Here is a 14,785-nt window from a genome sequence, read left to right on the forward strand (position 1 = left end):
CCAAGGGGAGGAAATCCCTGGGCTGCAGGAGAGACCTGACTCTTCCAGGCCCCCTCCCTCCTTTAGACCAGGGAGCTCTAACAGCTGAAGGCACCTTCAGCCCTGCCATGAAGCTACTCCACCATCTCGGGGGGTCATCCCTAAGCTCAAGGCCTAAACAGGGTAGTGTGGGTTGGACTGATTCGTGTACATGATGCCGAGTGGCAAGGTTATGGGGTAGGAGGTGCCAGAGGCCTGCAGTGAGAGGAAAGGTGGAGCTTTCCCCCTTTCCCGCCCACCCGACCCCGTCACTCACAAGAGTCCCAACACAAACCCCCAACGCCATCTTCACCCTCATCCTTACCTATAAACAGCTACCCCTTGGCTAGCCCCTGGGCTCATGAGCATGCAGCACTGTGGCTGCCTTGGGAGGGCTGAGCAGGAAGAGGAATTAAAAAGTGGACTCGGCCAAGTGGATCAAAGACCTCAACAAAAAGTGGACTCTTTTTGTTGAATTTAAGCAGAATTTAAGTGGAATTTAAGCAGACGAGTCTGGAGTCGTGTCTGGAAGACAGCAGTGTGGATGTCAAGGACCTGCTCCTTTGGCCCTACTTACTCCTCACCCTGGAGGGAGGGCTAGAGCTGAGACCTGGGGCAGGGGCCTAGCAGCAGCCAGGCCCTACAGCTCTGACCCCAGGAAGCCAAGGCAAGCAAGAGGATGTGGGGAGCCACAGAGGTCACTTCTCTTTTTTTAATTTTTAAAAAATAATTAATTTAATGTAATTTTATGTGCATTAGAGTGAAGGTGTCAGAACCCTTGGAATTGGTGTTATCGTCAGTTGTGAGCTGCCATGTGGGTGCTGGGAATTGAACCCAGGTCCATTTGGAAGGGCAGACAGTGCTCCTAACCACTGAGCCATCTTTCCAGTCCCATAGGATCACTTTTAGACGAGGGCTCACACATCCCCAGGCTAAGCTTGAGTTCATTGTTGCCAAAGATCACCCTGAGCTTTTAGTAATTAATTAGTTTAAGCTCCTTTCTTTCTTACTGTTTATTGAGACAGACCCTTACTATGTTGCCCTGGCTGGTCTGGAACCCTCTATGCAGACCAGACAGGCCTCAGACTCAGAGATCCTCTGCCTCCCAGTGCTGGAGTTAAAAGTGTTGGCTGCTAAGCGCAGCTTTACATGTGTTTATTACAGTCATTTATTCAGTGTATGTGTGTGCTCTCTTGTGCCTTGGTGTACGTGAGTGTGGAAGTCAGGGAACAGGTATGAGTTAGTTCTCAGCTGCTGTCATGTGGGTCCTAGGGACTGGACTCAGGTCATCAGGCTTTGTGGCAGGGATCTTTACCACTGAGCCGTCTTGCCAGTGCAGCCTTGAGCTCCTGCTCCTCCTGTCTCTACTCTGGGATGCTGGGATCACAAGCCTGCGCTACCATGCCTGATCCTTCATTGCTGGGAATCAAACCCAGGGCCTTCTGGATGCTAAGTAAACACCCCAAGCGTTCTAACGATTGAGCACAGCTCCGGCTGAACCTGGGGCGTCCTATGTGCACATAAGCACTCTACCAAGGAGGAAATGGCCAGCCCAGTTGAGCGCATTGCTAACATCACCCGCCGGAGTCTGATTCAAAGACTGATGCTCTGAAGAACACACAGCTGCTCCCAGGTCTAAGGCAGGTCCTGTGTTCAGCCTCCAGCGCTCTCCACCATCCATCCCTCCACGGCCCCCCACAAACCAGTGACAGCTAGCTGAGCTTCACTCAGCTGAGCACCTTGGGTGCCTGGAAAGTTCCTCTGGTGACTCATGCTCTGGTTGGGCTTGTGGGAGGACCCAAGCATACCTGGCTCTTATGGTGGAGGAGGGTCTCTCTGCCCTGTACACCTCTCAGGCAATACTCCAACCCCACCGCCTCCCAGGGCTGGGGCACAGACAGGCTCAGGAGGAGGCTGGTGAGGGAGCCTTGGTGAGGAAGGCTTCCAGGCTCCACAACACTAAGGTTAAGCCACGTATTTGCCTGCTGGCCCAGCCTCTGGGGATCTACCCTTGGGGCTTGGCTGGACTCTTAGGAATCCCAGGCATGAGGATGTGCGTCCCAGGGCAAGAGGAGGTCAGTGGGGTGGGATGGAGTGTTGAGCCCTGCCTCCTTGGGCTCTCCCTGGCAGTGGGGGAGAGCAGCAGACTCTTAGGCAAGGTTCAAGGGTGTGCGTGCGTCTACCTGCTCCCTCTGTTCATGTTTTCTTCTTTCTTCCCTCCTTCCCTTCCTCTTCTCTCCCATCCTAAAGTGATATCGAAAAGGACAGGAGAGGATTCCTGGTGACTTGTCCCCAACCGAAGGGTAACGCCCATTTCCTCAAATCATCCAGGCAGAAGAGTCACAGGCCATGCCCTGGGTGGAACACCTAAATGTTTAGGCTCTTGCTAACCCACAGAGGGGTTTTGTTGTTTTAAACTTTTCTTGGAGGCGTATTTATATTTCGTGGCATAAGTGTTTTGACTGCATATATGTCTGTGCGCTGTGTGTGTGTGTGTGTGTGTGTGTGTGTGTGTGTGTGTGTGTGTGAGTGATGCCCACAGAGGCCAGAAGAACACTGGATCCCTAAGACGGGAAGTTGTGAGGTGCCTTGCATATGTCGGGAATCGAACCAGGTCCTCTGGGAGAATAGTGCTTTTTGACTGCCGTCCCCTGGAGATGTGAATGGCTGTCTCTTAAGCGTGGTACATTGAACCACAGGCTGATGCCCCAAAGGCAGCATCTTGGACAGTCTGCTATGTTACCAGAGCTCGAGGCCACAGGTAGAGTGACACTGTAAGACACACAGACAGACACACACTGACACACAGACACAGGCACACACACAGGCACACACACACAGACCCAAGCAGATAAGGCCGACGGACACAGACTCAACCAGACAGACGCACATGCCATGACTGCTGGCTGGTGGCTCCTGGAAACTCTGCTTCTGAGAACTCTCCTTCCTCACCCTCCTCTCTGGAGTTAGACAAGCACCCGGAGGTTGCGGAAGTAGGGCTGTCCTAACATCCTGTCCTTTCGGGGTGGCCCGAGTATCCAGGTGTGTCCAGGTCACCATTCACAGAGCCTAGGTCAGAGAGCCACAGAAGGGACACTGAACTCATGAGCCAGGCTCACCAGACACTTTGGAATACATTTATGGGTGAGGTGGGAAACAGGTTAGAGCGAGAGAGAGCACACACATGCAACAAGTGAGAGATCCGACTTAGCTCTGAGCTGATTGGTGGCTGAGCTGGCATGAGAGAACACAGACTTTCTTTATCCTATATTCTTCCTACCACTTGCTCGCTCGCTTTGGAACTTCCTCCTTCAACAAATACTTGTTCGGTTGTCTAGTTGGTAAGGCATGTACAGAAACTCAGCTGGCCTGCCCCTCCAGCTGGTGGCTCTCGATAGCCACTAACAGCACGCACTGAGTCAAGGTAACAGGGAGACCAAATGCTGTGGCCACTTGCTGTGTCCTGGGGCGAGGGCCTTAGCCGACCTGTGCTTCACATTCCTCACAAGTCTTTTCCGGCTCCTGTGTGGACCGACGGGGTTGCTATGTTTGACATATGCTGAGTTCAGTTGGTCTGTAGTAACTGTCAGCTATAAAAGTAGTGTCCTAAGGCCCTAGAATACACTGGGAAGGGATGTTAACTCCCACTTGGATTACCAAGAAGATAAGGCTAGGCGGTGGTGGCGTACACCTTTAAATCCTGGCGTCCAGGAGGCAGAGGCAGGCCGATCTCTGTGAGTTCTAGGCCAACCTGGTCTACAGAGTGAGTTCCAAGGCAGCCAGAGCTAAAACAGAGAAACCCTGTCTTGAAAAACCGAATGAATGAATGAATGAATGAATGAATGAATGAATGAATGATAGCCAGGAGTTCGGCAGGCAAAGAGGGGCCATCAGGCAGGGAAGGCAGCCCTGTGGAAGCCTGAGATGGGAAAATAGACCCCAAGAGGCTGTAGCAGTTTTCGGAGGGCAGGAGGCAGGTGTAGCCAGGCCTGGGGCTTCAAGCTGCTGGGCTGCCTGTAGGGCAGCGCTTCTCAACCTTCCTAATGCCACCACGCTACCACATTCAGAACTGTGGCTCTGCTACTGTGGTCAGTCACACCGTAAATGTCCGTGGGCAACCCGGGGGGTCGTGACCCAGGGGTTGAGAACCACTGTTCTCAGGGCTGACACCTCTGCACAGTCCCTTCAGGAGTGTCTCAGTGCTCAGCCAGCTGGCTCAGCAGGTAAAGTCCATGCTGTGCAAGCTCGGTGGCCTGGGTTCGATCCCTGGAGCCCACACACGCACCACACACCTCAAACACACGGTAAACACAAACTTTAAAAGGAGGGGTCTCTGCCCCAAAGAGCCCACTTGCTAGAACTACAGGTATACACCATGATGTCCAGCTAAGCGGGTTGGAGCTCAGGGTTTGTGGAGCGGGGAGATGGCAATGGGAGCCTTACGAAATCCGCCTTATGAAAGGCCCAGCTTGGACACCACGGCAAGGAAACCGAATTTCTTCCCCGGGACCAATGAAAGGATGCAGAGGAGGGAAAGCATCTGCTTACAAAATGCCTGTCTGTGCTGGAGGGTGAACCCAGGGCTTTAGTGTGTCAGGCAAGCATCGTACCTCGCAACTGTAACAGCGGTCCTGTTTTTGTTGTTGAAACAGTCTCCAGTCAAGACTGGACTCAGAACTCATTACGATTAAGTCCAGGGTGATGCTGAGCTTCTGATCCTCCTCCCTCCACTGCTTCGGTGCCAGGACTCTAGCATATACTACCATGCTTAGGATCCGAGCTTGGGGTCCAGCCAAGCACTGTACCAACTGAGCTGCGTCCCAGGCGCTGTCCTTTTCTTTGTGAGGTGTATGTTCTTGGTTATGTAGGTGTGGGCATGTGTGTGTGTGTGTGTGTGTGTGTAGGGCAGATGTCAACGTCCTGTCTTCCTCGGCCACACCCCACCTGGGTGATAATCCATTCCTCTGGGCAGGGTGGCCAGTGAGCCTCAGGGGTTCCCCTGCCTCTGCTTCTCCAGCCTGCAGGCTTACATTATGGGGCAGCATATTCTCCTCTAAGCCATCTTGTTGGCCCAGAGGAAAGACACAACTTTGCTTTTACTTTTCTGAGACGCGGTCTCATACAGCCCAGGTCACTGTTAAATGCGGTCCTCCTGCCTCTACCTCCCAACTGCTGGAATTACAGGTATGCACCACCATGTCCAGCCGAGCTTTTTTCTTTTTTTCTTCTCCAGACATGGTTTCTCTGTGTAGCCCTGGCTATCCTAGAACTCCCAGAAATCCGCCTGCCTCTGCCTCCCGGTGCACCACCATCCCCTCCCGGCTTTCAGCTAAGCTTCTTCGTGTGTGTGTGATACAAGCGTTTAAATGTTCCTGTTTGTACGTGTGCCTGCCTGTGGGGTCGTGGTTACACACGGAGGTCGGAAGACAACCTCGGGTGTCAGTCCCTGGCATCGTCTTAGTTTCCTTTCTGTTGCTGTGACAAAGCAGGGAAATGACAAAAAAAAAGCAGCTTAGATGAGGAAGGGTTTCTTGAGCTTCCAGGCTTACAGCCCTGCACCGTGGGGAAATGAGCGTGAGCTAGCTGCTCACGGCTCACGGCTCATCCACGGCCCGGAGCAGAGACGGTGCATGCGCACCTGGTGCCCACGTAGCTTTCTCACGCTAACACACAGTCCAGGGCTCCGAGCCGGGGGAGGTGCCGCCCACGGTCAAGCTGGGTTTTCTTACAGTTCCCACAGCTATCCCGCAGGCTAGCCTGCGCTAGGTACACTCTGAGACTCTAACCCAGCTGTGTAAGCCCGCCATCGCAGTCTTCCGCCTTCTGTGAGAGTTCTTCAGTGGCTGGAACTAGCACGTGCCAGGCTAGAGTCATCCTCTCTCTGTCGCTGTCTCTCTCTCATTTGTTTTGTTTTGTTTTTTTGCTATTTGTTCTTTGACACAGGATCTCTCTACATAGCCCTGGCTGTCCTGAACTCACTCTAGACCAGGCTGGCCTCAGACTGCCTCTGCCGCCCCAGTGCTGGGATTAAAGGCCTGAGTCACCGAGCGCAGGGATTATAGCTGCGTGACACTGCAGTGAGTTTTTTGGGTTTTTTTTGTTTTTTTTTTTACGTGAGATTTGGTGATCTGAACTCAGATCCTTGGTGCTAACGGGGCAACTGCTTTACAGCAGCATCTCCCCCGCTCTAGTTTAAGCAAAATCACTACCGTTCTAGCAGTCTTGCTGTGTTTTGCTTAATAGGGTTAGTTTTCTAACTAACCCTAATGTGTGGGGCAGTTGGAACAGTATAAAGAATTCCCCAGGGGCTGGAGAGATGGCTCAGTGGTTAAGAGCTGTAACTGCTCTTCCAGAGGTCCTGAGTTCAATTCCCAGCAACCACATGGTGGCTCACAACCATCTATACCTTCTACTGCTGTCTTCTGGCGTGCAGGGTGCAGGTGTACATACAGATAGAACTATTCGAAAGAAATAAATAAATCTTTAAAAAATATATCTGTTAAAAAAAGAAAATTCCCCAGAACCTTCTGGAGATTGATTGCTTTTGTTTTACAACACCTCTTATTAAAAAAAAAAAAAAAAAAAAAAAAAAAAAGCTTTAAAACTGTATTTTGTTTCCTTCTCAACCTCATAAGAGCTGAGAAATTGTGTCCTTTTATCCCCAAGTCCTTGGGCACACTGCCTAGGGATAGAGACTTTGGTAACATTCGGGAATGTATTGTTGATAAAATACTGTTATCTGGTAAGCTGTTTACAGCCAGGAACTGCCAACTGTCCCTGAATGCTCTTCGTGGCACAACTCCAGGATCATACAGAGCCTGTAAATGCACCTCCAAGCCCTTCTCTTTATGTGTGTGTGCTCTCGCACATGCGCGCGCGCACACACACCCACACACCCACACACCCACACACACACACATGTCTGACGTGGGGAAAGCTGCAGGCTCCTGTGACAGCATACGTGTGGAAGTAAGTCAGAGAACAACCTTGGGTGTTGCTTTTCGCCTTCTACTCGATGGAGACAGGGTCTCTTGTACTTGTGCCAGGCTGGCTGGCTGGCACACTTCCACTTCCAGTGACTCTCCTCTGCCATGGGCGTGCTGGGGTTCCCCTCACTACAGCATCCAGCTTCATGTGGGTTCTAGGGTCCAGGAACCCAGGTCCTCATGCCTACACAGCCAGCTCTTTCCCCACTGGGCCATCTCGCTGTCCCCAGACCCTCTTCTTCACGAGGCTCTGCCTCAGTTCCCAGTGTCCAAGGAGGATGGTGAGTCCACACCTGCGCTGTCCACACTGAACGGGTCACCATCCAGGCCTGTGCTCTTGACTCCAGCAGTCTAGGACCTGTATGCAAAGGAGGAAGCTCCCCAGCTGGTTTTCTGAGGCTGAGATTCAAACGAGTTTGTAGCTCCATTTGCTTGTATCCTCCTCCTCTCCAGTGAGTTGGAAGCAGCTGCTAAGAGCTAAAGCCACGAGATGTGAGGGAATCGCGGGGCTTGGGGATCTAGGGACTGCTTGGTTTGCATGCTGGAGGGATGAGCCTGGATGTCAGGACCTCTAACACAACTGTGAGAGGCCCGGCCTTCCTTGTGTGTGGGAGATACTAAGGAGACAGCCCTAAGCCTGAGCTGTATTTATTACAAGTCATTCTAACAGGACAGGCTTCCGGGCTGGGGGCTGGGGAGGCTGAAATGTTGGCAGTATTTTAGGATCAAAACAGCTGGATGTTGTGGTGCCTGTCCATATACCTGCACTTAGGAGGCTTAGGCAGGATTCAAGGTCACCTGACCTGAAGAGTGAGACCATGAAAATCTAGAGTTCATCCCCAGCACCTCAAAACAAGCAAGCACAAACAAACAAAGGAGCAAACAGGCTCTGCAATGGTGGCACATGGCTTTCATTCCCACACTTGAGAGGCAGAGGCAGGTGGATCTCTGAGTTCGAGGCCAGCCTGGTCTACATGGAGAGTTTCAGGACAGCCAGGGCTACACAGAGAAACCTTGTCTCAAGAAACAAACAAACAAAAAAGCAAGGCTGGAAAGGCAGAGAGAATGCACATGCAGGTGATCCAGGGTGCTAGGGAGCTGGGCGTTGATGGCTGGCAGCTCTTTGTCTTTGTTGGGAAGGATGTGCTCAGGCAGGACCCTTTCAGGTTAGTGTCTAACGAGCATTTTCCTCTCATGTGTACGTGGGCCTCCTAATATCTGTATTTTACATGAAGAAACCAAATTTGCGGAAGAGTTGGGGTCTGGAGGGACAGCTCGCCAGTTAAGAGCATTTACTGTCTTTGCAGAGGACCCGGGTCCAGTTCCCAGCACCCCACATGGCTGCTCACAACCCTCTGTAACTTGGGATCTAGTGCCCTCCTCTGCTTTGTGGAGGCACCAGGCATATACACACGGTGCACAGACATACATGAGGGCAAAAGACTCATACACATAGAGAAACCTAAAAAACTTTTATGCAGGAATAGTTGAATGGATTGCTGTGGTAGCGCACGGTAATTTTAGCACTCAGAATGCTGAGACAGGGGAATAGCGAATGTGAGTGAGGCCACATAGCAAGACCTTGTTTTTAAGATAAAGTATCCTTGGGCTGGAGGGATGATGGCTCAGAAGCTAAGAGCACTGGCTGTTCTTCCAAAGGTGACTCTGAGGCCAAGCAAGAAGGCAGGAGGGAAGGAAATAAAGAAAAGGAGAGAGGGGGTGGGAAAGAGAGGGCTATAACTTCCCCGACTCCCACCCCAGGAGGAGCACAAGACTGCGGCTTGGGAGGGTGGCTGGGAAAAGACTGACTAGAATGTGTGCTAAGAGAGCAGGCTTGGGAACCGAGGTCAGGCCACTGGACCCGTGACAAGCACACACAGCCCAGCCTGCTGCACTCTGTCAATCTTCAAACCAGCAGGTGTGTGCACTCTGTTGATCTATGGAAATGTGGGGAGGGGGGAGTAGAATGCAAAATAGACTCAGAAGCCGACAGCTGTGTAAACATTTCCATCCTTCGCCTTGGAGATCAGAAGGGCACCTGAGCCGCTTCATTACCTTTTTATTTTTCTGTAAATTCCCAATGAAAACCCGGAGCAAACAGGGTTAGCATGAGGATGTTAGCTTTTGTCACCTCAGGGTTCTTTCTGTTAGATTTGGGGAGTTTCCAGGAGTTGGTTCTCTCCTTCCCGTTCTAGGGCCCAGAGACCATCTCGGCTCAACTCATCATCAGCCTTGGCAGGAAGCGCCTTCACCCTCTGAGCCATCTCACTAGCCCTTGTTTTTGTTTTGACAGAGTCTCACTCTAGCTAAAACTCACACTGTAGACCAGGATGGCCCTGAGCTTGAAATAAAGGCCTGTGCCAGTATGCCTGGCTCCTTGGTTTGCTTTTGAGATTTTCATTCATCTGTAGTTGAGCCTTTGCTGATTCTATATTTGCAAATTTCATCTGGAACTAGCTATAAGACTGGGCTAACATTGCTTTCGTGGTTGTTCTCATATCTGCATAGAGCAATGAACAATTTGACAGTGTGGGTGGCTGCCCCAAAGCATACAGTTCCAGCTGAGGAAAAAACAACAGGACATGGCTTTAAAAACAAAAACAAAACAAACAAACAAACAAAAAAAACCAAAGTCTTTTGGGTCCCAGGCTGGCCTCAAACTTACTATACAGCTGAGGATATCCTTGAACTTCTGATCTACCCCAGAGTGCTCAGATCACAAGCATGCCCTACCACACCCAGTTTTTACAGCGCTGGGGCTCAACTCCGGGCTCTGTGTACACTAGGCCAACACTCTGCCCGTTGAAATATATCCCCAACTCTTGGAGCTGGAGCGGTGGTTTATTGGTTAAGAGCACTGGCTGCTCTTGCAGAGGACCCAGGTTCAGTTCCCAGCACCCACACGGTCATTCCCAACTCTGGGTGACTAGTTTGTCTTCTTCTGGCCTCCGTGGGCGCTGCACAGACAATGAATTAATCTACAATGAACGCGTCTGCCCTTCAGTGTTTTCATCTACTTGGGAAGTTTCTTCAGCCGGGATTTGAGATCTGTCTTCATGTCTCCATGTCCCCTCATCTCTGCCTGCTCTCTTTCAGAATGCCCAGGAGAACCATGGGCTGGCTGTGCCCACCCCCTCTGTCCCAGAAGAGTTTGCAGACAAGGAAGTGGGAGGTAAGAGAGCTCTGATCCAGTGGCATCTTCATCTTTCTTTCCTTCCTCTTTGGGCCCTGAATTAAAAAAATCAAACCAAAACACCAAACATCTGCTCCATCTCCCCAGCGGCAGGCAGAGCCCTCCGGAGTCCTCAGGTCTCTTAGTGGAGGTCAAGTGGAGCTGGGAAACAGGGAGAGCCATGGTTGACTAACTCCCCTTTTGGGGGGCTGGGTGGGAAAGAGGAGAGGGAGCAGGTCAAAGCAGGAAGACTGCCAGGGTCATCTCAGCTCTAGCTGGCCTGGCTCTGTCCCCCGACACTTTCCCTGCTTGGGAGTATCAGTGCCAATTCTGGAGGACTAAATGTATGGGGTGGATGTAAGCCTCTTGCTGTCACTTGGCTCAGATTTGACCATTGACATCCAGTGTCATTCTGAGCAAAGGTTCCGGAGGACTCCTGGGATCTCATTCATTGCCCCCCTACCCCTCCTCCTACCTCTGCCACAAGGGATTTCCTTAACTAGCCCAGGCAGGTTTTCACCCCAGTCTGCATTGCAGCCCCCTCCTGCCATCCCCCTGCTCCAAGCTCACCTCCCCAGTGGGGCCTTCTTAATCAGATGGCACCTCAGCATCCCTCCCCTGCCTTCTCCATGGTAATGATTTACTAATGTACGGTGTTGGTTGTCTGTTGGGTTGCTCCTTAGCCAATAGGCTTCGGGGGCTGGGCATAGAGCAAGTGGCGGAGGCCAGGGGTCAAGCTTGAGCAAGGCCCTGGGGTTGATCCCCGAACCCTAGAATGAAACAAAACAAGGAGCCTTAGAGGGTAGAATCTCTCTGTATAGGTTTTGTTTATTGCTCTGGGGACACCTAGGGGTTCCTTTCAGGCAGCTGGGAGAAGCCTTATCCAGAAACCCCTTGTTCAGGCTTGCTGCTCTCTCCTAAGCATTTTGAGGAGGGTGGGGGATGGGAAAACAGTGTGATGGAGGGCAGGCTGCTGCCCAGGTGTCCACCTCTGCAGCCACGTTGTCGCCCTGGTTTCCTCCCTTCCTGTGCGCCGCCCACCAGCCGGGAGCCTGCTGTAGAGGCCCCATTGTGACAGGGATGGGCTCCCGAGACTCGGGGTCTCCCGAGAGAATGGGTTAGTTGTTTGTGCAGATCGCTTCCTCCTCTTCTTCACCACTTGCCACCTCTCTCCATGATCCCTGTTTTGGTGGCCCTCCTCCACCCCTCCCTTTTTCTTAACGTGTGTGGTGTGCTATGCGTGTGTACCTGTGAGTGTGGGGATGTGTGTATGTGGTATGCATGTACAACTCTCCCTCTGTGTGTGTTTGTGTGTTGCACGTGCACCTGTCAGTGTGAGTGGGGACCAGAGGCCAACACCAAGTGCTTTCTCTCCATCCCGTTCCACCCTGTTTTTCTGAGACCAGGTCTCTCACTGAACTTGACGCTTAGCGATTGGGCAAGACCAGCTGGCCAGCAAGCCCGAGGGACTGGCCTGCCCCTGCCTCCTCAGCACTGGGCTGACCACAGCACCTCTCATGTAGGTGCTGGGCTCTGAACTCAGGTTCTCATGTTAGTGCTGCAAGCCTTTACCCGCTTCCTGAATTTATTTATCTGTGGTTCTTACTGTTTGTTTGAGACACAGTCTCATTATGTAGCCCAGGCTGGCCTTGAACTCTTGGCAATTCTCCGGAGATTATGTAATCTCAATATGTAATCTCTGTTGAGATTACAGGTTTAGGGAATGAGCTGCCACATCTGGCTTCCTCTAGACAAAGAACTCCTCACAGGGGCTCACAGGGTTTAGTATCAGCACCCAAGGCTGCTCCAGGGCCTGGAGTGGTCAGCTGCCTAGTACAGTTGTAAGACCTAGACCTGGGGTCTCACAGCTCAGGAGTTCAAGATCGCGCCCTTCCCAGAAACTCCCCCAGACCAAGACTCGTTGCAAAAGCAAGAGGTTTATTAACCATTTCGGTCACCTCTGCCAGTCAGCAAAGAGTGGCACCGGGAGACAAAGGCCTTTAGGTTTTTAAAAGAAAAATTGCGGGAAATTTGAAGTTGCAGTTTTGACAATTTAGGATTGGATGAGGAAGCTATAAAGTAAGATAACTGGTTAGTCTTAGGTGCTCAAGCTTGGCCAGTCCTGCCAAGTGTGGATGCAGCTGCAATTTAAGGTGGGGGTGGTTAGCTCATCCTTGAAGATTAGGGGCTGCAGACTTTTGGCTGCAGGTCAAAACTACTCAGAAGAAGTCTGGGTTTGTTGCTAAGAAATGCTATCTCAAAGACAAGGGTCTGGTCTTTTTTCTGCTGAGTGAAGGTCATTGCTTGCTTGTCTTTTTTTTTTTTTTTTTTTTTTTTTTAATCTGTCCTCACAGATAGGGTCACATTCCTCCGTTCTCTGGAAAGGTACTAAGAGGCTTTAGCTTAACCTGAACCTAAAACTCAAAGCTATAGGCTTTAGAAGACACACAGGTTACAAAGTTAGTCTAACCCTTTCACAGTAAGAAGGGGAAACACTCCTAGGACAGCTCAGGACATAGGGGGTATTGCTGCTCCTCAGTCAGGTTTAGGATGAAAGGGTTGGAACTAGTGTTTCCCTTGGCCAACCCTGTGCCAGACACAGACACTAGCTTTGGGTGGGAAAGATGGCTCAGTGGATACGGTGAGCCACCAAATCTGAGCTGAGTTTAGTCTCCAGAACCCACACGGTGGGAGGAGACAACTTATTCCCAGAAGCTCTCAGACAGCCACAGGCTGCCATGGGCCCCCTGCATGCGCATGCGCGCGCGCGCGCGCGCGCACACACACACACACACACACTCAAGAAAGAAACAGAAAAAGAAAGCAGTGTTAAAAGAGGGACAGAGGCGGAGCCTGGCTCAACTCTATTTCTCTGTCTTCCCTTCCAGGTGCCAGCACACTAGTCAATGGCAACCTCCGGCTATACAGCTCTGTGGGCGACCTGAGGCCTGTACACTATGACCTGGACTCATCCATCCCCCCACCTCCCCCAGGCCCAGCCCCAGGGCCACCCCAGGACACCTCACAGCCTCCAGGAGAGGCCCCTCCTCCACCACCTCCACCTGGTCCTCCCCCTCCCCCTCCCCTGCTGTTGGAACCCCCACCCCCACCCAGCACAGCCCCACCTCCACCTCCAGTCCTGGACTTATCTACCCTCTCCCCGCCATCAACACCTACCCCTCCTGACTTCATCCCCCCTGCCCCGCCGTCAGCCTTTCTAACCCCTCTCCCACCTTCTTTGCCAGCCCCCGGACCCCCATCTCCAGTCTCTTCTCACTCAACTGGAACTCGGCAATTCCCCACTGGGGGTATTAGCAAGTGGAAATCAGAAGCAGCACTCAACGGCAGGCAGCCAGAAGACCCCAGAACCAGCCCCCCCAAAAGCCCTGCTGAACTAAAGGGGAGCTCCCTCGGGCCTAGCCCAGAGCCCCACCTCACCTTCCCCAGGTCATTTAAGGTGCCTCCCCCAACTCCAGTCAGGACTTCATCTATCCCAGTTCAGGAAGCACCAGGGACTTCCCCGGAGGAGGAGGAAGCCACCCAGAAGACCTCCACCCACCTCCCATTGCCCCCCAGCTTCAACATCCGCCCTGCATCTCAAGTTTATCCAGACAGGGCCCCAGAGCCAGAGCAGCCCAGAGAGCCTAGGCCTGAGGCACCAGGAAGCCCAAGGCCCAGGCAGCCCCAACCCCAGACAAATGGGCAAGCCGCAGCGCCACCGCCAGCCCCTCTCTTGCCTCCGCCCCCTCCCCCACTCCCTCCACCAGCACCCTCCCTGCCCCCACCCGCTCCCCCTTTGCCCTCTACTGAGCAGGCAGCCCCTCTATCTGCTGGACTTCTGAAGACCCCCAAATCCAGCTCACCTGCTCTCAACCCCAAACCCAACCCCTCCAGTCTGGAGGACACAGACTCATCAGAACCTGTGGACTGGAGGGACCCCCGGCAGATGGAAAAGCTTCGAAGTGAGCTGGCGGCCTATCTCTGTGGGTCCAGGAAAGAGGAGCGATCGCTTGGCCACAGGCCATTGTCTAAGGTGGCCTTGAAGGACAAGGAGAACAGGAAGGACACGAGACCATCAGAGGAGGCAGCTCCGCCAAGCCTGCCTGAGAAGGTGCAACCCTGTGCTCCTGAGAAGAGCCCCTCCAGCAGCAGCCTGCCAGAGAGAGAAGCAGCCAGCAGCCCGGTCCTACCCCCTGTGGACTATATCCCCCAGGATGCTCCAGCTCCCAGCGTCAGGCAGATCCGCAACAAGCTAGAGGCTCGGTTTGCCACCTCCTCCGAGAAAGAAGCCAAGCCCAGTATAGGGTCTCTGCCTCTCAAACCCCGGCTGGAAGGGGGAAGAACCTTTGAAAACGGGACTGATAATGGCAGATTCCATAAGCCTGTCACCAAGAATCCACCCCAGCTGTCTGCCACCCCTCTGCCTGCCACAACAATCAAGGCCAAGGCTTCACCTGGATCAACCACACCACCCAAAGCCACACCTGGGCCAACCACACCATTCAAACCTACCCCTGGGCAGGCCATACTCCCTAAGGCCACACCTGGGCTAGCCTTGCCATTCAAGCCTGCACCTGAGCAGACCACATCACCTAAGGCCACACCTGGG

General features: G+C 52.7%; 1 protein-coding gene across 1 annotated transcript in view; it reads left to right on the forward strand.

The window, feature by feature from the left end:
- Positions 1 to 14,785, forward strand: part of CUNH6orf132 (chromosome unknown C6orf132 homolog) — a 31,984-nt gene that overhangs the window by 14,030 nt on the left and 3,169 nt on the right. Inside the window, 2 exon segments of the mRNA XM_055613329.1 lie at positions 10,101 to 10,176; positions 13,065 to 14,783. Of these exon segments, the coding sequence (XP_055469304.1) occupies positions 10,101 to 10,176; positions 13,065 to 14,783 (1,795 nt within the window).

Source organism: Psammomys obesus, unplaced genomic scaffold, assembly GCF_907164565.1.
Source record: "Psammomys obesus unplaced genomic scaffold, mPsaObe1.curated_primary_1811, whole genome shotgun sequence".
In the NCBI taxonomy this organism is placed as follows: domain Eukaryota; kingdom Metazoa; phylum Chordata; class Mammalia; order Rodentia; family Muridae; genus Psammomys; species Psammomys obesus.